Source organism: Macaca nemestrina, chromosome 17, assembly GCF_043159975.1.
Source record: "Macaca nemestrina isolate mMacNem1 chromosome 17, mMacNem.hap1, whole genome shotgun sequence".
Taxonomy (NCBI): domain Eukaryota; kingdom Metazoa; phylum Chordata; class Mammalia; order Primates; family Cercopithecidae; genus Macaca; species Macaca nemestrina.
Window position 1 is genome coordinate 88,781,323 of NC_092141.1, and position 26,325 is coordinate 88,807,647.

General features: G+C 57.0%; 1 protein-coding gene and 1 long non-coding RNA gene across 2 annotated transcripts; one reads left to right on the forward strand and one right to left on the reverse strand.

The window, feature by feature from the left end:
• The first annotated feature begins 7,075 nt into the window (after positions 1–7,075).
• On the forward strand, positions 7,076–12,237 carry LOC105469263 (uncharacterized). Its single transcript, XR_979885.2, has 3 exons — positions 7,076–7,198; positions 8,863–9,103; positions 11,440–12,237. It is a non-coding gene; the product is annotated as an uncharacterized lncRNA (long non-coding RNA).
• Positions 12,238–18,185: 5,948 nt separating this feature from the next.
• On the reverse strand, positions 18,186–24,471 carry LOC105469264 (chromobox 4). Its single transcript, XM_011720107.2, has 5 exons — positions 24,213–24,471; positions 24,041–24,084; positions 22,848–22,913; positions 20,661–20,727; positions 18,186–20,417 (listed from the first exon to the last, which is right to left on the reverse strand). Exons 1-5 carry the CDS (start codon positions 24,279–24,281, stop codon positions 18,981–18,983), a joined length of 1,683 nt encoding a protein of 560 aa, XP_011718409.1. The 5' UTR covers positions 24,282–24,471; the 3' UTR covers positions 18,186–18,980.
• Between the last annotated feature and the right edge of the window lie 1,854 nt (positions 24,472–26,325).

A 26,325-nucleotide genomic window follows, 5' to 3' on the forward strand; every position in this document is an offset into this window, starting at 1 on the left:
ACAGGAACGCGAGACTTAGGCCCTGGGCTGCTGTGTGGGGAGTGAGGCACCTCTTCCTCAGCCCAGAAACACCGAGAACCAGGTGCCTGGAAGCCTGTTATCAAGTGCTATGCCATTCCTTGGTAGGAAATTTGCTCACCAAAGATTCCATTTTCCTGTCTCCAAGTCCTCAGGCCTGCCATTGGGATGGGAGCGCCCACAGTCCTGTCCTCAACAACCGATTGTATTCCTGGGGACAGCTCAACCCCAGGGGAGCACGTGGCCACCAGCTCTGCCATCCTCCTGCTCCTGACACCGACCCTAGGAGTTCTCGTGCCCCAGTCTACCTAGACTCCCAGGAGCGTCCGGCTGGAAGGGACAGTGGTGGATGAAGAAACTGAGGCTGGGAGGGGGGACGTGATAGGGTAAGGCCTTTCCTAAGGCTTGTGGCAGAGCTGCCTCTTCACCCCACCCCCATTTCTTTCAGATGCGGAGATCAAAGCCCAGGCTCACTGGTGGGTCGGGAGCTCACTCCTCCAAGTACACTTGGCCAACCTCGGGGAGCCCGGCGGCAGCGGGAGGGGCGCGGGCACCTGGGGGATGGGGGTGGGGAGCGGCCAGTCTGCTGGTCCACACCTGAAAACGGGGTTTCCCCTACCGGATGCCTGCCGTCCCCCCTCTCCACTTGGCGGGGTCGCCTGCTAGGGTCGGGAAAGGAAGCATCCCAGGGCGGCCTCTCCACCGCCGCCCTCGGGGTTCGGTCCTCCCCCACCAACTTCTGCCAGTCCGCGTGGATTCCGAGCCCGGCTCCGGAAACCAGTCTGACCACTTCGCCCATTTCCCAAGCCTCCCCGGGCGGCGGCCGGCCAGCTTCCAGGGTGCGGTGAGCCAGGCTCGGCCGCCGCCTCGGCCGCGTTGCGATGAATGGATCTGCCCAGAAGGCCGGCGTCAAAGCGACGCTCCCGCCCGCGCGCCCCGGGCCTGCTCCCCGCCCCGTGTCCCCCATCGCGAAACGGACGATTGGATGCTCTGCTCTAGGGCTGGGGTCGCCTGTCCCCTGCCGACTTGGCGCAGAGCCGCCTTCTGCACCCGGCCCCGTGCCGCCCTGGGGTTGCTTACAGCCGAGCTGGGCCACCGAGCTGAGCCCGGAATCGAATGGCGGGCCGCGGAAATATGGCCAGGCCCGCAGGGGCGGCGGCGCGAGGTCCCAGAAAAGCGCCCGGGGAGCCCAAGGCCGGCCTCGAGGGGACGGCGGGCGGGACAGGAGGGGAACAGCTGGCATCGGTGACCGGCCTCAGCTGCCCGACTGTGGTGGGAGGGTGGGCATGTGCACCCACGCACGGGTTTCCAAGGCGCCAAGAGCAATTCACCACGTCGCTGCAAGAAAGCAACTGCGCCCCCACGTCCAGCCAGCCGCCCCGTCCATGAGAACCACCTGGAGGGCAGGACCCAGTGCCCGGGTACCACCCGCGACGTGGCGACGGCTCTGGCATGGCACAGGCTGGTGCGTGGCCGCCGGGCTGTGGTCTCGGCCCCTGTGCGGGTCTGCGCTTTGGCGGCCGCCGGGGTGGGGGGAGAAAAAGACCCGTGGCGTGGGGCCGGGCGGAGGGTGGAGGGAGGGCTGGCAGGTGCGGCCGCTGGAGGGGCGCCACTCGCAGGGCTCGGTCAGGCGGCCCCTGCGACTTCTAGTGTCCAGCTGGGACACGCGGGGCCAGCTTTTCGGAGTCAGCAGGGCTGAGGTGCGCTGGGAGCCCTCCCCCCCGAGCCCCGCCCCCTTCTCACCCCATCTCGCTTTTTTGGGATAAGAGAGTGGAGCCGTCAGCACCCACTGGCAGTGTCGGTGCTGTGCTGGGGGTTCCTCCCAGACCAGCCCACTCCTCCCAGTTTGGGCTTCCGATCCATCTCCACTCCCTGACGGTTCCCCTTCCCCGTAACTAACCTGCGGAGGGGAGGAGGTACTGTCTGCACTTGTGGCGCATCTGCCTCCACACAAGGGGCCTAATGGCTTGCTTATTCCTTCTAGGCCAGGTTGAAAGGTTTTTAAAAGCAGGTGGGGGTGCCCGGGTAGTGGGGAAAACAAGAAAAGACACTGCTTTTTTACCCCTTGCGAGGCAGAGCTGATCTCCTTTCTGCAGGTGTGGGGGAGGAGGGCAGAGTTGAGTAGGAGCCCAGAGCTGCTACAGGCCCCGTTGAACAGGCCGCTGCATAGTGAGGGCTGGGGGTCACCCCACAGGCAGGGCAGCCCTTCTGGGAGGAATTCCTCCTTAGGTGGGAGGTTGACCTGAATGACATCTAGGTCCTCTACCTCCGAGATTTCGAATTTTCAGGGAAGGAACCAAATAGATGTAAGGCCCACACCTGGGTTTGAATCCCAGTTCTGGCGTTCATTCCTCCAGGCCTCCATTTCCTTGTCTGCACAATGGGGCTGTGGTGAGAACTCTGAAATAACACCAACTGCCTGGTGCTTGGTGGGTGCCACATTACAAAATCGGTGGGAAGGACGGCCTTTGGTTTCCATGTCAGTGTCCATGCCCCACAGTCCCCATTGCCATCCTGATCATGGAAAACTTCATTTCATGCTCCAAATGTTCCTCAGTTCCTGGCACTGTTCTAGGTCCTGCACCCAGGCTGGTATGTAAAAGGTGCCTAGAAGGTCCCATGCATCACCAGCATGGAGGTAGCAGTGGAAGGGAAACCAGTGCCTCTGAGAGTGGGCAACTGTGCCCCATCCACCTCCTCTTCTTCTTGGAGATCTCCAGATAAGACAAGAGACATCAACCTGGGATTGGGTTTCTGGGGAGAGAGTAAAAGTGAGCTCCTTCTGCCTGTATAGGCAGCTTTCCCCAGTGCTGTGATAGCCCAGATCCCCTCCTAGGAGCAGCCCATGCAGCTTCCCCCAGTTACTGGGATAGCCCAGATATCTTCCTAGGAGCAGCTCACAAAGCTTTCCTCAGTTACTGGGATAGCCCAGATACCTTCCTAGGAGCAGCTCACAAAGCTTTCCTCAGTTACTGGGATAGCCCAGATACCTTCCTAGGGGCAGCAACCAAAGAAGGAAGGGGACAAAATACCAATGACCAGAAAGAAGAAAGAACTTAGCCTCAGTCACCAGCCACTGGGAGCTGATATTAACTGAAGGGATGGAAAGCCCTCTGGGACAGTTTTAGCGGGAGCCCTCCAGAGCCTGAAGAGACTGAAGGTGGGGCAGGAAGATGGGGAAGAATTAGAACAGTAACCCTGGCCGCTTTTGGCCTCACTGTTCTGCACAATGAGACATTGCTCATCTTCACAGAACCGTGCCGTTCTGGCCATCTGGCATCCTAGACAATTTTCCACTTTCTCACAGTATCCAGCCATCCAGCCATCTAGCCTCCTAACTACTTCTCTCTGCTGGTCCAGCCCAGTGCTCAGGGTTAGAGATATTTTTGTGAATAAAACAGACATAGCTTCTGCCCTCGTGGAGCTTACAGCGTGGGGCGAAAGGAGACTGATCAAAATGCCACACACATGTAATTTACAACCTTGGGAAGCGCCAAGAAGGGGAAATGTTGGGTGCCACTGAGAACATTCACAGAGGTTAACCTGGGGCTGAGGTGGAGGAAAGGTCAGATGGAAGCTGTCTAACCACCCTGGGCTTCTGGCTTAGGATGTGTAGGGCTAGCAGCTCAGCCCATGAGGTTGTGTCTTGAACTTGGGTATTGATGGAATAACTATAGAAACAGAACCACCACGAAGCGAAGATGGTGAAGGAAGATCCTCTCATCAGCTTGTGATTGCAGGACAGTGGAGGCTGCAAGGACGCTCAGGTGTGAAGACAGGTGAGTTGCCAGTTCTGGAGTGCAGACATGGTTACCAGCAGCCTCTGTTTTGGGGGCTACTCTGAAGCCATATTCAGCTTGGGAGGCCTCCTGTGGGGCTGACCCAGTTCTGGAACAAACCAAGGTGTTTGGGTCTGAACCAGGGCCTGAGCGGATCCCCATATCCAGCTGAACTGTCTCACTCAGTCTGCATTGAGTAGCAGTCCCAAGAGGAGACAATAGGAAGAAGAAGTGCTATTCCCCAGTGGTCTTAGATGCTTCATCAGCTAAAGCGTGGGACTCAGTCTCATGGGTCTACCTGTAAAATGAGAGTGGTGTCCCAGAGTCTTTCCAAAGCTCCTTGTGGTGACTCTATGGTCCTAAGAAACTGTTCACTTTATAGGGTTATCTCAGTGCACAGCTGATGCCTCTGATGCAGGGGTGGCTGTGACTGTGCTGTCACTCCTATTGGGGAGGCATCCTGGCCAGCACACTGTTTGCACCTGATGACTCCCTATGGCATCTGCACAGCACTGCAGTTAGGAGCCCAGGTCACATGGATTTCAGCCCCGGCTCCACCACTCAGTAGCTGTGTGACCCTGGGCCAGGTGCTTGACCTCCCAAGGCACCCATTTCCTCGTGGAGGTAGTAATAGTATATATAACTTCAGTTCACCACACGGATGAAAAAAGAACACATGTAAGGGTTCCTCCGCATCACCTGGCTCAGTGAGCAATCTGTAATTGTGAGCTGTTGTCATTGAGAGGCCGTGGGAACTCTAGTCGGTGGTGTGTATATCCGGGGTGGGTGTTGCTTCTGGCATCTCTCCTAAATTCAAGCTGATGATGAAAGTCATCAGAGGGAGAGAACAAAATGCTCCACAAGCTATGACAAAAGGAATCTCTATTTCATAAATTGGAGAAAAGGACAGAGACCAAAGCCAATAACTAGTGTTTAAACATGCAGAGAGACAGAGAAAGAGAGAGAGAGAGAGAGATGCTTCCTCTGCCTTCCACTATCATGGGCAGGTGGGAAACACCACTGGCCCTGGGGACCCTGGGATGGTCCCTGAGTGGACTGTGTGCCAGGAGCCTGGCCGGAGAGCCAAGAGTGGTCATGGTCCCCTGGGAGTTCTACTCTTTTCTAGGCAGCAGCAGTGACTGAGACCTTGTACACAGAACTCATTCATTCAATCAGTATTTATCTAGGCCTTCCAGAAACAGTGCTAGGCTGTGCTAGAGAGTGATAGTGAAAAAGACACAGTCCCTACCAGCGAGAGACATTGGTTCCAGCTGATGAGCAAGACAAGCCAACAGAGCGGGGCAGCAAGACCAGGATCCCTTCAGGGCATTACTGAGCACATGGCCTCGGTCTGGAATTCTGGACACATTCTTCACCCTAACCAGGGATGCATTAGGGATTTAAAACCCCCAAGAGCCAGGGATCTTTCCCACCCAAGCTAATTTCTGGGCAGCTGTGCCACTACAGGGCATGCAGAAGGAAGAGAGCCTTCCAGAGGAAAGGCGCCTTGTTCCTTGATTTGTGACCCTCGTCCCTGCTAGGTAGAGAAGACAAGGAGGGCTCTTTCATGGGAAGTTTCCAAGGTTCTAGGTGAGAGCTAGCCAGCTCTGTGTTTGCAGCAGAGAAGTAGGTGGCCCACGCCTGCCGAGCCTGCGAGGTGCTTTGGGAAGGGCCACTCTGGAAAGCATTATTTATAGATCTGACTGTTTGCCCACTCTTATCTTGAAGACAGGAATTTGGGACACTAGGTCACAAGTTGGTCTCCTCCTTTGTCAGCAATCCATTCAACATGGCAATGCCCACACCCTGCACAAGGCCTGGACGACACAAAGAGATGGCTTGGCTGCAAGAGACCCAGCTGGTCTGGAGTTGAGGCACATTTCATTTCTCTGCCCAGCTGGGCAGGCGGCTGGAGCAAACCAGGAGATCGCCTCAAATGTTTTAAAGATCAATATGGTCCCTCCTTGCTGGCTTGCCAAGATTTGACCAGCTAAATTGGCCTGTGTGGTGTGTTCCCTGCAGTGCACAGTACGAATTTAGATCTTTCATCAATGCTGTAAGGGAGGCTAGACAGCCGTCAACAGCAGCACGCAGACTCCCCGGGACGCTGTTCTGAAGGCTTCCACCTCCATCTTCAGAGCTACTTCCTGTCTCTTTGGGGCTTCAGTTTCCATAAGGGCCCTCTTTAGGCCCTTGGGCCCTAATTGGGTTGGGGAAGGGACCAGTCCCATTTGGGAGGCCACAGTGCCTTCAGCACCCTTGGTGAACTCCTTGGGTGCTGCAGTCCTGCCTAATGCCAGCCTTCTAAGCAAGGCCTAGAGGCGGGTCTGTCATTCCCACAGTGTCATATGTGCCAGGGGACAACCTAAATTGTGAGCTACACTCACCTAAACTACCAGAGGGTTTCACTCGCCCAGTCATTACTCACAGCCGGGCCACGTGGACTGTTTTCTGCTGGCTTTGCCTCGCTCCCATTACAGGGATGCAAGTGGGATAGGAGGAAGGCGTTGTCCTTCTCTAGCAAGGGCCATTGTCAGGAGGGGAACACCAGCCCAGCATGAGGAGAGTGACCTGGGGGAGGGTGATTTCTTTATTTTGTTTATTTATTTCTTTGAGATGGAGTTTCACTGTTGCCCAGGCTGGAATGCAGAGGCACGATCTCGGCCCACCTGGCCCACTGCAACCTCCGCCTCCCGAGCTCAAGTTATTCTTGTGCCTCAGCCTCCCAAGTAGCTGGGACCACAGTTGTGCACCACCACGCCTGGCAAATTTTTCTATTTCAGTAAAGATGGGGTTTCACCATGTTGTCCAGGCTGGTCTCGAACTCCTGACTTCAAGTGATACACCCGCTTGGACCTCCCAAAGTGCTAGGATTATAGGCATGAGCCACCTCGCCTGGCCCCAAGGGTGCTTTGGTTTTAAAATCTTCTCAGTATAGGTGTCTCCAGGAGCTGGCCCCATACCTGGCCCCATCATGACAAAATAATTCACCCCTTCCAATCTCCCCTTCCCCAGATGAAATAAAAATGACTGGGCATCCAGATTAATGAGCGGATCACAAGCAGGAGCATACTGGCTGTAAACAGCCCTGGGCCAGGGCAGAGGTGAGCTTGACAATCATGTGGATGCCAGCTTTTGATTACTGCTTCTTCTGGGCTCACACTACCCAGGGCTTTCTTTAGCCCATCTCTAGGTAAACTTTCTGTCCCGGGAATGATCACCTCCATTTTACTGGTGAGAGGTTCAAGGACTTCCCTTCCTTCTTTCCTCCCTTCCCCTTCTCTCCCCTTTCTTCTCCTTCCCTCCTACATCCTTTTTTTGCTTTCCTTTCTTCCTCCCTCCCTTTAGCAAATAGCCCTGGAGCAGCTGACTGGTTCTAGGAGCTGAGAACAGAGTGACAGGTAAGAGGGACAAGGGCTTGCTCTCACGGTGTTTACATTCTAGTGGGGGCAGGGGATAAGTCAACAAATCAATAATTTCAGATAAGAACAGCTGCTCTAAGAAGAAAAACTGGGGAGTGAGATGGAGTCCACTTTAGGCCGATGGTCGGGGATGGCTTCTCTTGAGAGGTGGCATTTAGGGGACTAAATGGTAACAACAAGCTGGCCTTGGGCAACTCTGGGGACAGAGCCATCAGTGCCAGGGCACAGAGCTAGGAAGTGCAGAGTGGCTGGTGCCCAGGGCCGGGCTTGCCTGAACCCCTAATCCTTGCTCTTTCTGACACATCCTGCTTTCCCACTTGGCCAGAGAATCATGGTTGGCCAAAGGTGGGGCAAAGCTGTGCAGTGGGAGGGGCCAGGGTGAGCTGGAGGTGGCCAGGAGCCTCCCGATATAGGGCCCTGGTGCCAGTGTCCTCACCCTCTCAGACTCCTGTTCATTTGTGTTGAGGACATGGGGTGAAGGATCTGAAAATGCACGCACAGGCAGATGACCCACCCAGACTGTTCACAACCACAGCAGCTCGGGACTCTCTGCTTGGCCCAGGTAGGGAGGCACTTACTGTCCTTCCCAGGCCTGCCGTGAGGCTCCAGGGCCAGCGCCTATCCCTAGCCCCAAGGAGGCACTCCCAAGAACCTCTTTTAAATCTCAACCTAGCATTTTTGTTGTTGTTTTGAGACAGATCTTGCTCTGTCACCTAGGCTGGAGTGCACTGGCATGATCATGGCTCACTGTACCCTCAACCCCCTGGGCTCAAGTGATCTTCCTGCCTCAGCCTCCTGAGTAACAAGCGTACACCACCACCCCTGGCTAATTTTTAAATTTTTTGTAAAGGTAAGTCCTCACTGTGTTGCCCAAGCTGGTCTTAAACTCATGGGCTTAAGTGGTACTCCCACCTTGGTCCCTCAAAGTGTTGCAATTACAGGCATGAGCCACTGTGCCTGGCTTTAACCCAGCATTTTTGGCCAACTTACAGAGAAGCTGCAAGGTGAGTAAAGGAACTTGCCTATATTTTTTATCTAGATTTACCAGTTGTTGACATTTGCCCCATTTGCTTTGTCATTGCTGCTCTCTCTATTCTGTTTGTGTGTATTTCTTGTGTGTGTGTGTGTGTGTGTGTGTGTGTGTGTGTTTTGTGATCTCAGCTCATTGCAACCACCACCTCCCGGGTTCAAGTGATTCTCCTGCCTCAGCCTCCTGAGTAGCTGGCATTATAGGCACCTGCCACCACGCCCGGCTGATTTTTTGTATTTTTAGTAGAGACGAGGTTTCACCATGTTGGCCAGGCAGGTCTCAAGCTCCTGACCTCAGGTGATCCACCTGCCTCAGCCTCCCAAAGTGCTGGGATTACAGGTGTGAGCCACCACGCCCAGCCTTCCCCCATATTTTTTTCTGAACCATTTGAGAGTCCGTTGGAAACTTTGTGCCCTTTCTGCCTGCATACTTTGGGGCAGTGTGTTTTCCCTGAGATCAAGGACAAGTTCTTACACAACAACCACAGTGCAATGACCAGAATCAGGATGTTTAACATCGATCAATACTGTCGCCTAAACCCACAGTTCAGATTCAGTTTTCTCAGTCTCCTCAATAATGCTCTTTATAACTCTCTTCTCTTTTCTGTTTCCAGAGCAAAGGATCCTGCATTCATTCCACGCCCCCTCCCTCTGGTCTCTTTTGTGCTGGGCAGGACCTTGGCCTCTCTCTGTGTTCCTTCACCTTGGCTTCTGAAGAATACGCATCTGGGATTTCTTCGTGGTGGGATTCGGGCCCTGCGTTCTGGCAGGAAAACCACTGGAATGACACTACGGACTTCTTGGTGCAGCTTCTCAGTGTTGGGAGGTCCACGGTGGCAGTCCGGCCCATCATGGGTAACGTTGGCCTTGATCCTTCCAATGTGATTTTTTTTAACTTTTATTTTAAGTTCAGGGGTACAAGTGCAGGTTTGTTACGTAGGTAAACTTGTGTCATGGAGGTTTGTGGTATAGATTATTTCATCAGCCAGGTATTAAACCTAGTACCCATTAGCCGTGTTTTTCTTGATCCTCTCCCTCCTCCCAACCTCCCAACCTCCACCCTCCAAAAGGCTTCAGTGTGTGTTGTTCCCCTCTATGTGTCCATGTGCTCTCATCATTTAGCTCCCACTTGTAAGTGAGAACATGTGGTATTTGGTTTTTTGTTCCTGTGTTAGTTTGCTGAGGATAATGGTCTCCAGCTCCATCCATGTCCCTGCAAAGGACGTGATCTCTTTCTTTCTTTTCTTTTTCTTTTTTTGAGATGGAGTCTCGCTTTGTCACCCAGGCTAGAGTACAGTGGCGCAATCTTGGCTCACTGCAACCTCCGCCTCCAGGATTCAGGCGATTCTTGTGCCTCAGCCTCCTGAAAAGCTGAGACTACAGGCACACAACAGCACACCTGGCTAATTTTTGTAAGTTTAGTAGAGATAGGGTTTCATCATATTGGCCAGGCAGATCTCGAACTCCTGGTCTCAGGTGATCCTCCCGCCTCGGCCTCTCAAAGTGTTGGGATTACAGGTGTGAGCCACCACACCCGGCCAACGTCGTTCTTTTTTATGGCTGCCCAATGCGGTGTTTTTGATTTGCACCATTTCCCAGCCTCCTCTGGGCCTTTGTGTCTTCCTCCACATCGTCCTGGGCACCCCTGGTCATTCTGGGTGCTCCTTGCCCGCCTCTGTCTGTTTCTGTTATGAGGTTTCTCCAGTGTTTGGTCCCCGACCCTTTGGCTTCCTGACCTCTGTTTCTGTCTCTGTGTTTATCTCTGCTCTTCTCTTGGTTTCCTCTCTCCCTGCTGCCACCTCTTCCCTTGATTTTATTCCTGTCTCATCCCTTTCTTATTCTCTCTCCAAAACACTGAAATGTCCATGACTGCAAGTGACACATGGATCAACTACCAGGTTAACCTACAGCTGAAGACTGCTGGGTGCACCCTCTGGCTCGCACTTCTTTCCTATGAGGAATAAAATGGAAGTGAGGAGAGTTCCCTCTGCGGAGCTGGACCTTGGAGGCCTCATACTCTACCCTAGGCGAGACTCATCCAGGAACTCATCTCCAGGCCCAGGAGAAAGGGCTGGCTTCAGGACCAAGCATTCCAAAGAAAAGCTCCTCTCCCTGCCATCTGACTGCCTTCTGCCCACCCATAGGTCCTCTTGTATGGGAGGGCACACAGACCCCTACTCCCCTGTGGACCTAGGGCTGAGGTCTGCTGTGGTTTGGCTAGGGCTGAGCAAATACTGTCTGTCTGCCAAGGCAGAGCCAACTCCCAGCTCTGAGGTTAGCAGGTTTCTCACCCTTTGAAGGACTGGGCCCACAGCAGCCTTCCTCTCCACTTGGTGGTCACCGGATTGGAGGAAGACCAGACCCTCACATCTTTCTGGGTTAGGCCCCAAACCACAGTCTGGAGAATGGAAGCCAGACCACGGCCCTCTAACAACCACACTTGACCACTCACTCACTGCTTCGGCATTGAACTTTGAGTTATGTTATCATCATTCCTATTACTATACCCAATTTTATAGCTGGTAGATAGGTAAACACTGCTCCTGATTAGAACTCAGATATCCGCTTGTGGGCAAAGAATGATCTATCTCGGATGATGTCAATAATTCACCTTGATGTTGACTTTGGTCTTTGGGGCCTCACTTTCCCCACTGTAGAACAAAGGACTTGGAAGAGAAACCCCCTGGCCCCTCTCTGTTCTGAGCTTCCAGGAGCTATCACTCCACCATCACTGGGCCAACTCTTTCCTCTGGGAGGGGCAGATGATTTACACTCCCTATGGAGCTGGCTCTGTGCCGGCCCTGGTCTTGGTTATGATGATTTGGTATGTTTGTGTGTGTTTCCCTCCTGGACCAACCTCCGGGACTTTCCACCCTTCTGGTTCCTCTGCAGACATTTGTTTGCATCCTAGTCTATGGAACAAGACATCACTAAGGACCAGAGTGATGCAAAAGACAAAGGGGAGAAACATTCCTGGCCACCCTGTCTAGTTCTTCCTGCTGGGCTAGGGGCTGGGTAGCACCATCTCCAGCCTCAGGCCCTCAGCAGTCTCAGGGCTTGCCAGGTGCAGGTTAGGGAGCAGCTCAGAGGCTGGCCTACCTTTTCTGTGCCTCTGCAGGTGACACAGCTCGGGGATGTCAGAACCAAAAACCTGGAGAGCTCACACTCTACCCAACCCTCTCCTTTTGCAGATGAGAAACCCAAGGGCCAGAAAGGGGATGCAATGGCCATAGCAGCAGCAGAGCAGGGACTGAATCCCAAGGCTGATGACTTCGACTTCGGTGCTCCAGCATTTGTCTCCCTTGAATTTCTCAGCTCGCAGGCTCGATAACTCTCTTCTCTCCCCAGACTTGTTGGCAGGCAAGAGGAATAACTCATGTGAGTCAAAAGCAATTTGCAAACATAAATAATTTTCAATGCCAGGAGAGGAGACGGTGGGAAGATGCATGGAAGGTTGAGAGGAACACAGCCAGTCCCAAGTCTCCCTCGCTCTGCTGGGCACTTCCTCTCCCCTCCTTGGGAGAGTTGGAGTGCGCCATAAACAAGGCAGGAAACAGCTATCATGATGCTCGCTTCCGCTCTTCCTAGAAGGGATTCTGCTCGCCAATCTCTCCTCTCCCCACCCGCTACCATGCACAGGATTTTGTACTCCCAGCTTCTCCGGAGGCTCAGAGGAGGAGAGGGTCCTGCTGCACTGGCCTGGCCTTCCTCTACCTGGCTTGTCTTTTTCCTTGTCCTCAACCCCAAACAGCAAGTATCCTAACAAAGAATGGATAGCACACTATTATTTTTGTGACATTCATCTCAGTGTCATATTCCAAAGGAGCTTGACATAATTGTCCTCTTCCTAATTTGGACACTGGTTTACGAAAGTGTGGTGACCACTGGAGACTGTTCTCTGACTGTGTGACAGGTATTCGCTCCTTTCCACAGGGTACTAAGGCTCACGTGGCCCTGACAGCCAGCACAGTCTCTTAGGAGGTTCTGGAGGGTGGCAGTGGGAGTGAGCGTAGAGCCGTGTCATTTTGAAGGGCTGAGAGCGTTCCACACACCTTCCCAAAGCCCACCCCAAGAGGCTGTCTAACGCAGGGAGAAACAATGAGAAACCAGATACCATGGAATTAGTGAAGAATTTCTCAGATGAAACAGGAAAGGGAGGAAATCCAGAGGGGTTTACATTACACCTGGCTCAGGTTGAAAGGATTCGGGGCCAGTTGTTGGCAATATTAAACTCCAGGCTGCGTTTGAAAGGGTCCTTCACTCAGGCAGCCAAAGAGAGGCGTTCCTGCCAGGACAGGTTGCATCGCTACAGATCTCCAGCCCTACGTGCACACACACGTGCACACACACACGCATGCACACACATGCATCTTGGACATCTCTTGTTAATGTCAGCCCTCTGCCCCAAACTAGATTTGAAAACTTGTAGGCAATCAAGTTTTCTGGTTAAAAGAAATAATCACAGCCAACAGTTAGTAAGCTCTTATGTGTCAGGCCTTATCCAGACAGTTCACATGAAGACCAGATCCAAAAATCAAAGTGTGCTTTGTCCTCTGTGTGTTGCTCTGTGTGTGTGTGTGTGTGTGGGGTCACATGCACACCCACATCTCTGCCATCCTCAGTTGCGTGTTAAAGTTGCCTACATAAGGGTAAAGTGGTTGCCATGCTGTTAGAAACATATAACGTGTGTCCAGGTGCGATGGCTCATGCCTGCAATCCCACCACTTTGGGAGGCTGAGGCGGGTGGATCACTTGAGCTCAGGAGCTTGAGACTAGTCTGACCAACATGGCAAAACCTTATCTCTACTAAAAATGCAAAAATTATCCAGGCACGATGATGGGCGCCTGTAATCCTAGCTACTCGGGAGGCTGAGGCAGGAGAATTTCTTGAACCCGGGAGGTGGAGGTTGCAGTGAGCAGAGATCACGCCATTGTACTCCAGCCTGGGCAACAAGAGTGAAACTCCGTCTCAAAAAAAAAAAAGAAAAAAGAAAAAAAAAAGAAAAGTAAAAGGAAAAGAAAAAGAAATGTATAACATGTACCACTAGGCTAAATACAGAAATTCCACCATGAGCCTTCTGGAACTTACTCCAGGATTATCCTTAGGGTCTGTTTCCCCAAATTCAATTACTACATAATTACCTGGAGTCTCCTGAAATTCTCACAAATGGATCAGGTGGAGAGCCAGGGGGCAGCAGGACCCCAGAGCAGCTGACTGTGCATGTGTCTGCTCTGCCCATGGTAGGGAGAGAGGGAACAACCTCTGGGCTGGGGGGAGATGAGTCTCCTGAATGCTGCAGCTCCTCAGGGCAGCCCTGGGCCCTTGGTTTGTGGGTGATGTTAATGGCTTGCAGAGCAGGAACTGGCTTCCCTGCCTAAAAGCCCCAGTCTCTCTCTCTCACAGACACACACACACACACACACACACACACACACACACACACAGTTCCATACAGACACACACAAGGCATCAGATTCTGAGGTTTCTATTTAAGAACTGTGCAGGAGCTGAGGGAGTGGAGAGGACACCCAACACACACTGTTTTCCTTTCAGGAGCTCCAGTCTCTGTCTAGTTGGAGAATCCAGGCCCATGCACACATGTGTGCTGCAATGTGCAATTGATTGACAATGAGTAGTGGGCGGGGGTGGGAGGCAGTAAACAGTGAATAGGTCAATAATTCAGCAGAGCAGGCCCTGGTAAAGGCTGGAATAATCTAGAACAACCTCAGGGAGGGGATGGGGCCTGAGCTGGCCTCTGAAGGACTCGTAGAACCTGGAAATTGGGAGCAGGACCCTGGGAGGCAGATGATGCTAGCTCTAAATCCTTCTTTCCTCATTGACCGACTGTTTGACCTTGGGGAGGTTACTCAAGGCTCCATATTGCCACCTGTGAGATAAGGACAATGACATTCCCCACCTCACCAGATGTGAGGATTAAATGAGATAATCCCCCTAAAGTGCCTGGCACATAGTAAGCTCAATCAATGTTAACTGTTATCATTTACTGCAAAGGGAAGAGAGGAGCAGGAGGAGGGAGTTGGGGGTGTGGCGGCTACAGGAAGTAGACACTTGTGTCCAAGAATAACAACCTTCAGTAGGATTTCCTCCGCCCAGCAGTCACCTTCTTAGAGGAGCAGCCACCAGAGCACAGAACCAGAGAATACGCTTATTTGGAGAAGAAAGAAGATTTGATTTTGTCCAAGTGCAGGCTTGCCAATTTGCGGCTCGTCCTAACTCTCTCAATGTCACTCTTAGGGATCCAGGATAAAGTTGGGGAGGCTGAGGCTGAGGTCTCAGATCCACAAATAATCCCCCCAGCAGGAACCAAGGGAAGAAGGCAGAGAGCTTTAGAGAGAGGGAGAGGGGTCAGGAGAGTTCTTTAGAGGTAAATATGACTGTGTGTCCATACCTCAGTCAAACTAAGACTCCAGGCCAGAAATCGTTAGAAGGCATTTAGATCTGACACAAGATGTTTACTGTTCCCTGGTGAAAAGACAACCTGTGTGTTTACTTAGGGGGTTTTCCAGGAGTGCTCAAGGTTCTCTCCCGACCCAATTCATCCTCACCATCTTGGTTCATCCATTAAGGTAACCAAGAAATGGGAGTTGTGGGCAGGTAAAGGTTCTCTGGTGAGGGGAGTTGGTGCACCAGCCAAGTCTCCCTTGTTTGTTCTAGAAGTTTGCTGTTTGGTGCTGGCAGGAGTGGGGGAGGAGCCCAACATGAGCCACATGGCAGAGGGACCCATTCTGGTCTCCCCCACTTCTCTGGGTTGTATCGCATGCACAGAGAACCCGAGAACCCCTACCCAGCCCCCACTAAACACCAGGTGAGGACCCTACCGTCATGCAGTCATCCAGCATGTTCTATGCCTGACAACATGCAGTATCATAACCACAGTGGCAGGACAGGTGGCTTTCAGCTTCCTGTGCCTTCTCTCTCCTACTGGACTAGAACATTCCTGTGGGCAGGGACTGATCCTGTTGACGACACAGGACCAAAATAGGGCTTCCAGATAAAATCCAGGATGGCCAACTAAAGTCTGAATTGTACATAAACAACACATCCCTTTTTTTAAGAAGTAGAAATATGTCTCCAACATTTCATGGGACATACTTCCACTAAAAAATTATGCATTATGCATCTGAAATTCAAATTTCACTGGGCGCCCTAGATTTTTATTGGCTCAATCTGCCAACACTGGACCCAAAGCACCCTGGATCTGTGGATCTCCTCTCCGTTGGCCCCAGTGGGATCCAGGGATGGAGCAAATGCTAAAAGGCTGAACTTGGCTCTTCTGCAAATGAGCTGGGGGAGGGGCAGGCTACACCGAGACCAGAGACTGGGGCGGGGCTGGGGCAGGCAGGGCTCGCTTTTCAGGGGTGGATACACAAGTGCTTCTCTCTCTGCGCTGGGCGAACTCCAGCCTGGATGCTGGAGGCTCAGCCCCATTAGAAAGATTCATTTCGGAAAAAATTGACACGTAGGCTTCCCAGTGTGCAAGGTTAAGACCTGCTTTCCTTCTCTTCCCTGAGCTTGGGCTCAAAGAGAGGTTTTACTACCCTTTGCTTGTGACGTGCTGGGCACTGAGGGACATCCAGGGTTAGGAAGAGGCAGTCTACACCCAGGAGAACCAGGGCAGCTGGACTCTCCCCACCCCAAAGACCCTTTGAGGAGAAACCCTCCTGTCCCAGTGCCAGGGCCCCTGACCCCCTTGGAGCATTTCCAAACCCTTGACACCTTGGAAGGCCTGTGTCTAAGAGGCCCTGGGGCAGGTGGCCATGGGGTGTCTCCCTGCAGGTGGTGGAGCAGCCAGCTGGGCTCTCGAATAAGCATGGAACCTGGGCAGGCTGTCTGCCTATCAGGACCTCAGACTCTCCTCCCACAGGGAAGCCCAACCCCTGTGAGGACTGAATTGAACAAGAGCCACAAGCCCAGTGGCACCTGGCATGTCTCAGGTCAGTAAATGTCCCTTTCCTTCTAGGGACAGAGGGGTCTTGGACACTCTAGGGGCAGAGGGGGTCTTAGGCACTCTGTTAGGTCTGGCAGCAGGCTGATATCCCAGCAGCTCTGCCCGTTGTCTGCCTTCTGACCTCAGGCTTCAGGCTCTGCCCAGGACCACCCTTCTCCACTCGAGGGCTCTGCTAGCAGGCCTGGTTTTGAAGGCCTCAGGCCACCTGCAGGCCATGCCTTTCCAGGAATGGTAGTGGAACAGTTTCCATCCCTGCTCTGTGGGAGTGCCATCCTCTACCTCCCCCTCCCACCCCCAGACCCAGCCAGGCAGAAGCCACCCACAGGGTGGGGAACACCACCAAGGACTAAGGGTCACTCCGGTCACTAACTGTGCGGGCCTGAACAAGAGGTTTCCCTTCCCATCCTGAGTCTTCAGTTCTCCTCAGCTAGAAAAACAGGGAGACTACGTCCATGCCTGGCATGGGCCTTTGTGTACCAGCCAGTGAAGGACAGGCCCAATTCTCGTGCCCAGCAGGCAGTTTGCCAGAAGCAAGATCACCCTCCTTCCACTCCAGGGGTGGCAAAGGACATTCATTCCGTGGAGGGGGAGGGGAGTGTGTAACTCACTCTAAATGGGGCTGGGGTGACGGGGGAGTGGGAGGGACCACTCACAAAAGCCAGGGCTAGAAACTCCTAACGGCTTTTTTTTTAAAGAACTTCCCTTCCCCCTCCCCTCCCCCCCCGCTGGGCACCCCTCCCCCACGTCCAGCCGCTGGTGGCCTGCAGCCAACACTGGCCACACTGTCCGCATTCAGGCCTCCCCGCCCTCCTGGCCCTCATCTCTCCCCAGCCTTCCCCACACTGGCTCTCTCGCCACCTCGCCACCCCCCACCTCTCTGAACCACGTTGACCTCTTCCGCCCTGGCGCCCCGCACAGGCCCGGGCCCCTTGGTCCCAAGTGGGTAGGGGAAGGGCTTCGGAGGCCGGGAGCAGCCCCGCGCCTGCCAGGCCCCCAGCCCCGCATTCCCTGGCCCTGTGCGGCCACCTCGACCAGGAGGAAGATCGCTGCGTCTGCAGAAAGCTGGCCACCGCCGCCGCATTCCCGGGTCGCGGCTTCCTGGCTAGCTGAGCCGCACTCTAGAGTTCGGCCCAGTCCCGTCGCCCCCTCCGGACCCTTAACCCCTTCCTCCCACGCGACACCAAGGGCCCTGGCCTTGCCACCCCAAGGGAGAAGGGTGAGGAGTCCCAGTTCTCCTCGCTAAGGAAGTGGGGGTGGCAGGCCTCGCTCGCCTGCCCTCCTCCCCGTCCCCATCCATCTTGCAGGAAGCCCCCCGCCCCCCACCCCGGCCGCGTTCGCCGCGCCTCTAGTGGGAGCCTCTGGCCTGGTGGTTTCCGGGGAGAGAGCCCGAAGAGCAAGGGCCTCGGCAGCTTCCTCGGTGGGGCGGGGCCGGCGATGCCAGCCGGGGACGCGGAGAGGCTGGGGGTCCCCGCCCCGCGGAACCTGCCCTACCGGGCGCGGTTATTAAGGAACCTCCCTGTCCCGCCAGGGCCTGCGCCGGGGTGTGTTGAGCCCCAAGGGTGGGGGCTGGAGGGGAGGAGAGCCAAAGGTCAGCCGCTGCCCGGTGGGGGCCGCGAGGGGGACTAGCCCCGCCCGCGTGTCCACGCCGCCCACCCCTGCACCCCCTCCTCCCCTACCTAGAACGCAGTGTTTGCCAGTGCAGTGGGCACCGCCGGCTGGAAAGCCCTGGGGGCGGGGACGGCTCCCACACCCACCCCCCCGCAGGAATTCCCCTTTCCAGCCGGGCGCCTCTCGACTTCCCAGGGAGCGGGGTCACCCTCCTGCGCCGGCGCTGCGGCCCGCAAAACCAGCCCACTTTGCTGGTGCAAAGGTTCAGCACAGGGCTCGAAGGCGGAGTTGGTGGCCAGAGGGGTCCGGCCCCTCCCTGCCTCCGACGTTCCTTCTGAGCTCATCTCAAACAGCGAAAATGCACCTTCAACATCTCCATTTAATATTTACATTCAAGCAGGTAATAGTTGGAAGCTTATAGTTTAGACATTTCTAGTAGCAGCAGTTTCTAGAGAGCTCGTGTAGCCTTTTAACAAACTTTTTTTTTTTTTTGCACATAGAAACAACACATCCATGTGTACAGTATCAAAAAATATATACCAAGGTTACTGGTATTGCAGTTCCTGGAACGGGAAGAGGGGAGAAAATGAAGTCAACCGAAATACTGGATGGAGGGGAAAAAAGGTCAAAAGAAAATAGTTTGTTTGATATAGAATATAACATGATCTAGAGGAAACTCCATAAATCTAGGTTTTTATATTTCAATATATAAATACCTACAAATAAATATATATATAGCAGCCCGAAGAGGGGTGGTCGGGCCTTTTGAGCTCAAACAATACATTTCAATAATAACACCACGTACAAACGGGAGTAGAGTCAGCACTTGACAAGTTAGCACGGTTAAAATATAATACTAGAACTCTGAGGCCGGGCGCAGAGCTGCCCTGTTCGTTCCGGGGGTCCATCTCCAGCAGGGAAGGGCAGGAGAGGGCGAGCCCCGCCGGCACCACGTGGAACGGGCCTCTGCCCGAGTCTGAGCCGCTGCAGGGGGAGCATGGTTACCTCCGCTCCGGGCGTCCTCACCCTGGGGGCCAGCCCGGGTCTCTCGCGGTTGGCGGGTTGGCGAGAGGGGAGTCTGCCCCGAGGCCCCAGGTGCTCAGCCCCCCGCCCCCCTCCGCGGGAATGGTGCTTCCCCTTCCGATGCCCTCCAGCTACACGGTCACGTACTCCTTGAAAGTAACGGTGAGGCAGTTCGCGGTGACGTCGGTGATAATTATATTCCCAAAGAAGGGCTTGAACTCGCTCAGCGACTCTGCAGGTTCGTCCTGGGCCTCGGCTGGAGGCTTCTCCGCCGCCGTGGTGGGCGCCGCTGCCACTGCCACGGCCGCCACCGCCGCTGACGCGGGTGTCTCGGGCTTCACCTGGAGGGAGCTGGGCGGCTCCCCGGCCTCGCTGCGCGTCTTGACGCAACGCAAGTCTATGGGCTCATCCAGGTCCGAGTCCAGCAGGATGACCTCGGGCTGCGGGAGGGTGGCGGTTGGTGGCAGGTCGGCTGGGCGCTCGGCGGCTGGGCTGCCCCCCAGGCAGGTGGGGGTGCTGATGCTGCGCGCAGTCAGCCGCTTCTTGCAGGGCTCGCGCTCACCGTGGGTCTCGGAGAGGCAGCGCTTGCGCACGTGGGAGAGATTCAGGCCGACGGTGTGGTGGTGGTGGTGGTGGTGGTGGTGGTGATGGGGGTGCGGGTGCGGGTGGTGAGAGGGCGGATGCGTGCTCCGGGCCGGGTCCCAGGCCAGCAGGTCGGGCTTGGTGGTGAGCTGCAGGGGCTGCTCTCCAAAGGCCTCCTTGGTCGGGGACAGCTTGCGGGAGCCGGCATCCTGGGGCTGCGGATCGCTAACCCCGGACACCTCCTCCTCCCTCCTCTTGGGCGGCGCCTCCACCTTCTTCTCCTCTGCGCCTGCCGCCTTTTTAAAAGTCCTGTCGGCAGGGGGGTGGCGCTCTTCAGCCGCCCGCTTCTTGTGGCTGGGGGAGCGAGCCTCCCCCTCGGCCACCTCGCCGGACTTGATCTTCACCGCCTGCATGCCGTTCTCCATGTATTTGCTCATCACGATCACGATGCGTCCATTCTTGTTCTTGTTCTTGACTATCTTCATCTTGCCCCCGATCCCGTTGCCCGTCACAGCCTCTTTGGGGGCCGGCATCATTCCGTTGGGTGGGCCCTTCTCGGAGCCTTTGCCTGGAGCACCCGCCGCACCAGCCAGGGGCTTCACCGCCCCCAGGTAGCCCTTGGCCCCCGCGCCTTGCGCCCACTTGTCGGGCGGGTGGCTCTTGGCCCCCAGGTCCGGGCAGGTGGGGCTGGGCGCCTCCTTGTGGCCGCCCTGGTACTGCAGGTCGTACATTTTGGGGTCGGGCTGGTAGGGGTGGTGCTTCTTGCTGTTGAGCTGGTAGTAGTACTTGCCGCTCTTGCCCGGCGGCGGGGGCTTGCCCGCCCGCTCCTTGCTGTGTGGCTGGTACTGGTGGTGCTTCTTGCTGTTGAGCTCGTACTGATGCCCCTGGCCCTTCCCCTGCGCGCCCAGATCCAGCTTGGCACGGTTGTCAGTGGAGGAGTCCTGGAGTCCGGTCAGGACATTGGAACGACGGGCAAAGGTAGGCACCTGAGGGAACGGGTGCAGGGGTAAGAGGAGGGAGGAAGCCGGCCCCACCGCATGCCGGGAGTTTCTGGAGTGTCCCAGCCCTCACCAGGTCCGCAGCTGCCTCATGGGGGTAGGAGGTGGGAGGTCTAGTAGAAAGGAAGCGGGGTTGGGGTGCTGGGAGGAACCCCCCCCCCATCCCCGGGCCTGGAGGCAGCTCTGGTGGACATGTCAAGGGGGTCCCCGGGGGCGGCCACGTGTATTCACCTGCACCACCAGCGGTTTGGGCTTCGGCCCTCTCTTCCGATATCCCATCAGCTGCTCCTGCCGTTCCCTGAGGGGGAGGGAACAGAGGGCAGTGCTGTTAGCCTCTGAGTCACCCCCTCCCCGCTAATTCCGGAATCTTCGGTGATGGCCCCCCACTTTCAAAGAGCATCAGGTAGGGCTGGCAGGACACAGAGGAATCAAGAGCTTAGGGCGGGTCAGTCCTCAGTGCCCTCAACCTTCGCATCAACCCTTCTCTGCCCAAGAGGTCCTGGGCGAAGGGCTCCCCCACTTTGATGCCCACACCTGAATCAGCACCCCCCAAGCCCCACCTCTGTGCTCAGGAGGCAGAAGCTTAGGGCTGCACCTCTGGCACTCATGCCCGCAGCCTTGGACTTGTGGCTCTGTGCGAAGCGGAGTGGACACTGGGGTCCAGGGAAGACAAACCAGCCCAAGCGAGGTGTGCGCCGACCTCATCCCTCCCGTCAGAAGCGCGGGATGCTAATGACCTCATTAAGATTCCGATAACGAGTGCCTCCGGCAGAAGGGAGGGTTCTTTCTTAAAGGCCAGGCACTAAACAGGGGGAGGGGCTGCGCCCTTGTTTACACAGCGGCAAATGAGCCAATTAGGGGCTGGGGGCGGGGGCAGGCCACCAAGGCCAGGGTCTGGCCAGGTTTGTAGCCACCTGGTGAACCCTGGGCTCCTCCCAGCTGAGCAGGTGGGCGTGGCTGGAGCAGCTAGGAGAAGCACCACCTCCTCCTTGGAGTCTGGCTTCTGGCCGTCTCAATTTCCAAATTATTAATAAAGCCCATGGGCGGAGGCACCGGTCACTACAGCCACCAGGCTCCTGCCTTCAGGCCAGCCTAAGGGTGATCCACAGCTGGGGGCTGGATCTTCCCAGGCACTACCCAGCCCTCCACAGAAGAGTGGGAAATGCCTCTCTAGAGTTGCCAAAGTTGCAGCCCATTCCTGGGCCAGAAACGGGTTCTTCACAGACTCTAGCCACCACCCCCATGCCCCTTTGGACTAACCCTGGGGAGTTCTGACATGCCCCAGGGTGGGGGCCAGGGCCTGACTCTGAAGTTGCGTGGCATTGCAACAGCCTGTGTTTTAATTCTTCAGGGGCCCATTATGCAACGTGGCATCAGCTGCTGACATGGTTACAGGGTGGTGAACTCCCAGGTGGAATGGGGCAGGATCCCGGCTCTGGGCCCCCCTGCATTGCAGAAGGGCAACTTCCCTGCCCCGCCGGTGGCTAGCTCAGAGGGTCTACAGTTTACAGTTTTAGCGCCAAATGCGCCACAGGAAATAGTGCAAAATAAAAGGGGGAGGAGAGATGGAAGGCAGCGGGGTGGCCGAGCTCCAAGGGCCCCGGCTGCTCCTCCCCTCCCCGCCCTTCCCCCTTCTACCCTCTCCGAAACAGAGAACCACAGCCACCGGCAACGAACCCAGCTGCAGCAGCTGCAGCGTGACAAGCAACCGTGCGCACGAGGATGAGTCCCCAGAAGAAGCCACCCCTCCACCACCAGGCAGAGCCCACCCCAGGCCCTTGGGTCAAGCCCCCTTGCCTTGAGGGTGGGTGGCCCTGCCCTACCAAACAGCCCAGTGGGGTCAGGGTGGGGGGCAACCCAGCACCCTATGGAATCTACTCCTGACCAAGCTTAAATTCCCTGGGGTGTGTGGGTGCAGCTTTTAAGGCCATGTCAACTTTTCTCCAGCCGCCAACAGGTTAAGTTCAGTTCCATGACGTCCGGGCGGTTTCACAATGCCAGCTCCCTCAGAGCTGCACCGCGAGGTGCTGGTGCCAAGCGGCCAGTGGCTGCAGGACAGCAACACCTAGGCTCCGGGGGTGGGGCTCCCAGGTTGCAACAGGGGGGGCCCCTGGGGAGCCAGGCACAGCCCCAAGTTCTCCGGGCAGCTGCAGGGCCACCCACACACACCCTTCCCAAAGTTCCCCCAAAACCAAAGCCTGGCCTTCCTTGGCCCTGCCCCGCCCCCACTCCAAGCTGCAGCAACCGCCAAGGACGCTGGTTAGAGGAGCTGGGGCCGCAGCGTGCCCATCCAGGCCGGTTAGGGAGGGGGCTCCCACCAACTCCCTACCCGCCCCTTTCCTATTGCTGCGTCGCCCCCTTTGCCATTCCCATATACGGTCACGGGTGGCAGGCGGTGGCTGCGTGGGGGACGCTCACCTGTTCTGGAAGGCGATCAGCAGCCTGGGGTCCAGGATGTTCTCCTCCGGTTCCCACGTGTTATATCTTGCAAGGGAAAAGGGAGGGGGACACGGTGTAAAAAAAAAAAAAAAAAAAAAAAAAAAAAAAAGCCAGCTTTGCCGAGGCCTCCAGGTGGGGAGTGACATAAAGCCCTACTCTGTCTTTATGAACATTTAGCTGTGGATGTGGAGGGTAGATTTCTGCAGGCCTGACATAATCCCTGATACACTGCCCCCCTCAAATAAACACGCAAGGGTGGGAAGAAAGGGGAGGGGTAAGGAAAATGAAACTAGCAGTTTATTTTGCAGTTGTCAAGAATTTTAAGCATGTTACTGCGACATGTTCCAAAGCCACTTTGCTCACCAGGAACCCTGCGTGCAAAGCAGCCGAAATGCAAAGTCGCAGTCCCCCTCCTCTCCCCAGCCCCGAGTCCCCGCGAGGGCTTCAGTCGTTCTCCATTTGACCCCTAATCCGATCACCAACAGCCAAGCGCCCCCCCCACACCCCCTCGTGGCCCAGGAGCCTGCTGTCACGGGCAAGCAAACCCCAAATACTCAGCAACACAAAAATATGCCTCCGTGTGTGTGTGTGAGTGTGCGTGTGCCTGCGCGTCTATCTCCATCCGGTGCCTTCGCATTTCAAATTAAAGAAAAAAAATTCTCCACCAAAAGCGCTGCAGTGACAGTTCCCAACATTTTCTGCCTTTCTTCTTCCCCTCCCTGCACCACTAGGAGGGAGAAGGCACACAATTGCATTTTCGTCGCTTTTTAATTTTTTTTTTTTTTTTTGGTTTTGCAATATGGAGCCGTTCGGTGGAGGGAAAGGGGAAAGGAGCCATTTTCTGCTGCACATCAGTCAGTGCCTGAGCCCTCCCTCCCTCCGCCGGCCTCCCCGGCTCGGCCCCGCGTCTCTCCAGCTCCTCCGGCTCCTTTTAGTGCATAAATTAGTGATGGCATTTCCCGGAGAGCGGAGCACAACACAGGGCGCCGGGCTCGGGCTCGGCGGCTCGGCTTCCCCAGTGCCTGCCACCGACTTCCCCACCCCCTCCTGCCTCCACCCCACCTCCACCCCGCCTCCCGTCCGCTCCCCCCACCCCCCCCAGCAGCTCGGCGGGTCCGCGGCCCCAAGCCCCGCGCCTCGGTCCCGGGCCCCCGCCCTCCGCCGCGACTTACTTGGGCGACCAGCCTCTCCATTTCACCAGATACTCCACTCTGCCCTGGGGGGAAGAGACAGCACTCCATCAGCTTCCGCGGGATCCCCGGCCCGGCCCGCAGCCTCCCCACCCCCTCCCCGCCTTCTCGCGGGCCGCTCCGGCCGCCGCTCGCCGCCCCCGCGCCGCCCTACCTTGCGGATCCGCTTCTTCTCGATGCTCTCCACCGCGAAGACGTGCTCGCCAACAGCTGGCAGCTCCATGGCCCCGCCGCAGCGCGCCGGGGCGCGGGCGGCCGGCGCGGCTGCAGACGCTGCTAGCTCCCGCCGGCGCCCAGCTGCCGCCCCGGCCGAAGCGCCCCCGCCGCCGCCGCCGCTCGCCCCGCACACCCCGGCCGGCCCGCCGCTGCCCGCGCCCGCCCCGGCTCCCGGCTCGCGCTCGCTCAGACAACTGAGCCCGGGCCGCGGCTGCACAAGAACTCATGCAAATCCCGGACGTCAGCGGGCGGGGCCTCGCCGGGCCCAGCTCGACGTCAGGGGGCGGGCCGCTGCGCGGATTGGCGCAGCCGGGCCTACCGGAGGCCCCGGGCCTGGGCGGCGGGGGGAGGAGGAAAGGGCGCGGGTGGGGGACGCAGAGGGGAGGGCGCCGGGGAGGTGCAGGGGGGAGGGATCGGCGAGCCTGGGAGAGGGAGGCTGCAGAGAGGGAGCGGGACCGGGAAGGAGAGGTGTGTCCGCCGGGGCGGAGGCGGGCGGAGAGCTTGACAGCCCGGGAGGGTCTCGGCAGCGACCCCTCGCCCGCAGCCTGGTGCCCGGGCCTCCCCCTCGCAGCTCGTTCTCAGTGTTCACGGCCCCGGGACCCCTGCTGGGGGCCACGGAAGCATCCGCCGCCGCTCCCAGTTGCACCGAATTGCGTCACCAGCGGCCCGGGACGCGCGGGCCCCGCCAGCAGGGGGCGGAATGGGGCAGGGGCAGCTCGCGCCCTCCTGCGGGCCCCACCTCGCCTCCAGGCTCCGGGCATTTCGGAGCGCGAGGAGGGAAAGGGACAGGGCGGGGAGAAGGCTGAGGACTGGGTGCCAAAGAGAGCTTGAAGAATGCACGAGGAACGGGACCGAGGAGCAGCCAGCTCCGGGACCCTGGCACCCAAGAACCTCAGCAGAAAGGACTCCAAATACGATCTCACCTCGATCCTCAAGGGCTCCGAATTTACACTTGGTCCTCTTTATTGACGGGGCGAGATGTCCTATTTCTATCCGCCTCCAGAGTCAAGCTAGGCGAGAGGCACAGGAGGCAGAGAGAATGGGCGCAGGAGGCCGAGGTCCGCTTGGGGGCCCGAGGGGACTTCGTGGGGTCCAGGGAAAGGCCTGGAAAGAGGGACCTCGGAGGGCCGGGAAGAGATTGAGGCTGAGCGGGGGACGAACGGGCAGCGCAAAGGGGAGATGAACGGAATAACCGAGGAGCCACGCATTCGCCATGTGTCCGCGGACCCTTGTTCCCGACAGACGGCCAAGCCAAGGCCCTCTGGACTGACGCGGCCCGAGCAGCCGCGAGTGTGAAGTTTGGCACCTCCGGCGGCGGCGAGACGGCGCGTTCCTGCGCACGGCTCCTGCGTCCGGCTGGTGGAGCTGCTGCGCCCCATGCGGCCTGCCGAGGGCGCCGCCGAGGGCCCGCGAGCTCCGTGGGGTCGGGGTGGGGGGACCTGGGAGGGGACAGGGCGGCCCGAGGGGCAGGGGCAGGGGCGCGCCTGACCTGGGGTGTGTCTGGGCCCCGGCTACAGGCTCTTGAAGGACCGCGAGCAGGAAGCTTGCGCAATCCCTTGGCTGAGCGTCCACGGAGAAAGAAAAAGAGCAAAAGCCGAGCGAGAGTGGAGCGAGGGATGGGGGCGGGCAAAGAGCCATCCGGGTCTCCACCACCGCCCTGACACACGACCCGGCTGTCTGTTGGGGACCGCGCGGAGGCTTGGGCGAGCAGGGGAGGGAGGAGCCTGCGCGGGGCTTGTGTTCGCCCAGGAATCCCTGAGAAGCCTGAAGACGGTCTGGTGTTGAACGCACACGTGGACTCCATTTCATTATCACCTTGCAGCTCTTGCACCACGGAGGCTGCTGCTGCCCGGCGACTCCTGCCCACGGAGACCCACGTGGCCCCTCCCCAGGGGTGTAGGGGTGAAGGTTGTCTTCTGGTGGCAGCAGAGGTGTTGGGTTTGCGACTGATCTCTAACGAGCTTGAGGTGCAAACCTAGGATTCCCTGAGTGTTGGGGTGCGGGGGGAGCAAGCAAGGTGGCACGACGCCTGCCTAGTTTCCCTAACTAGT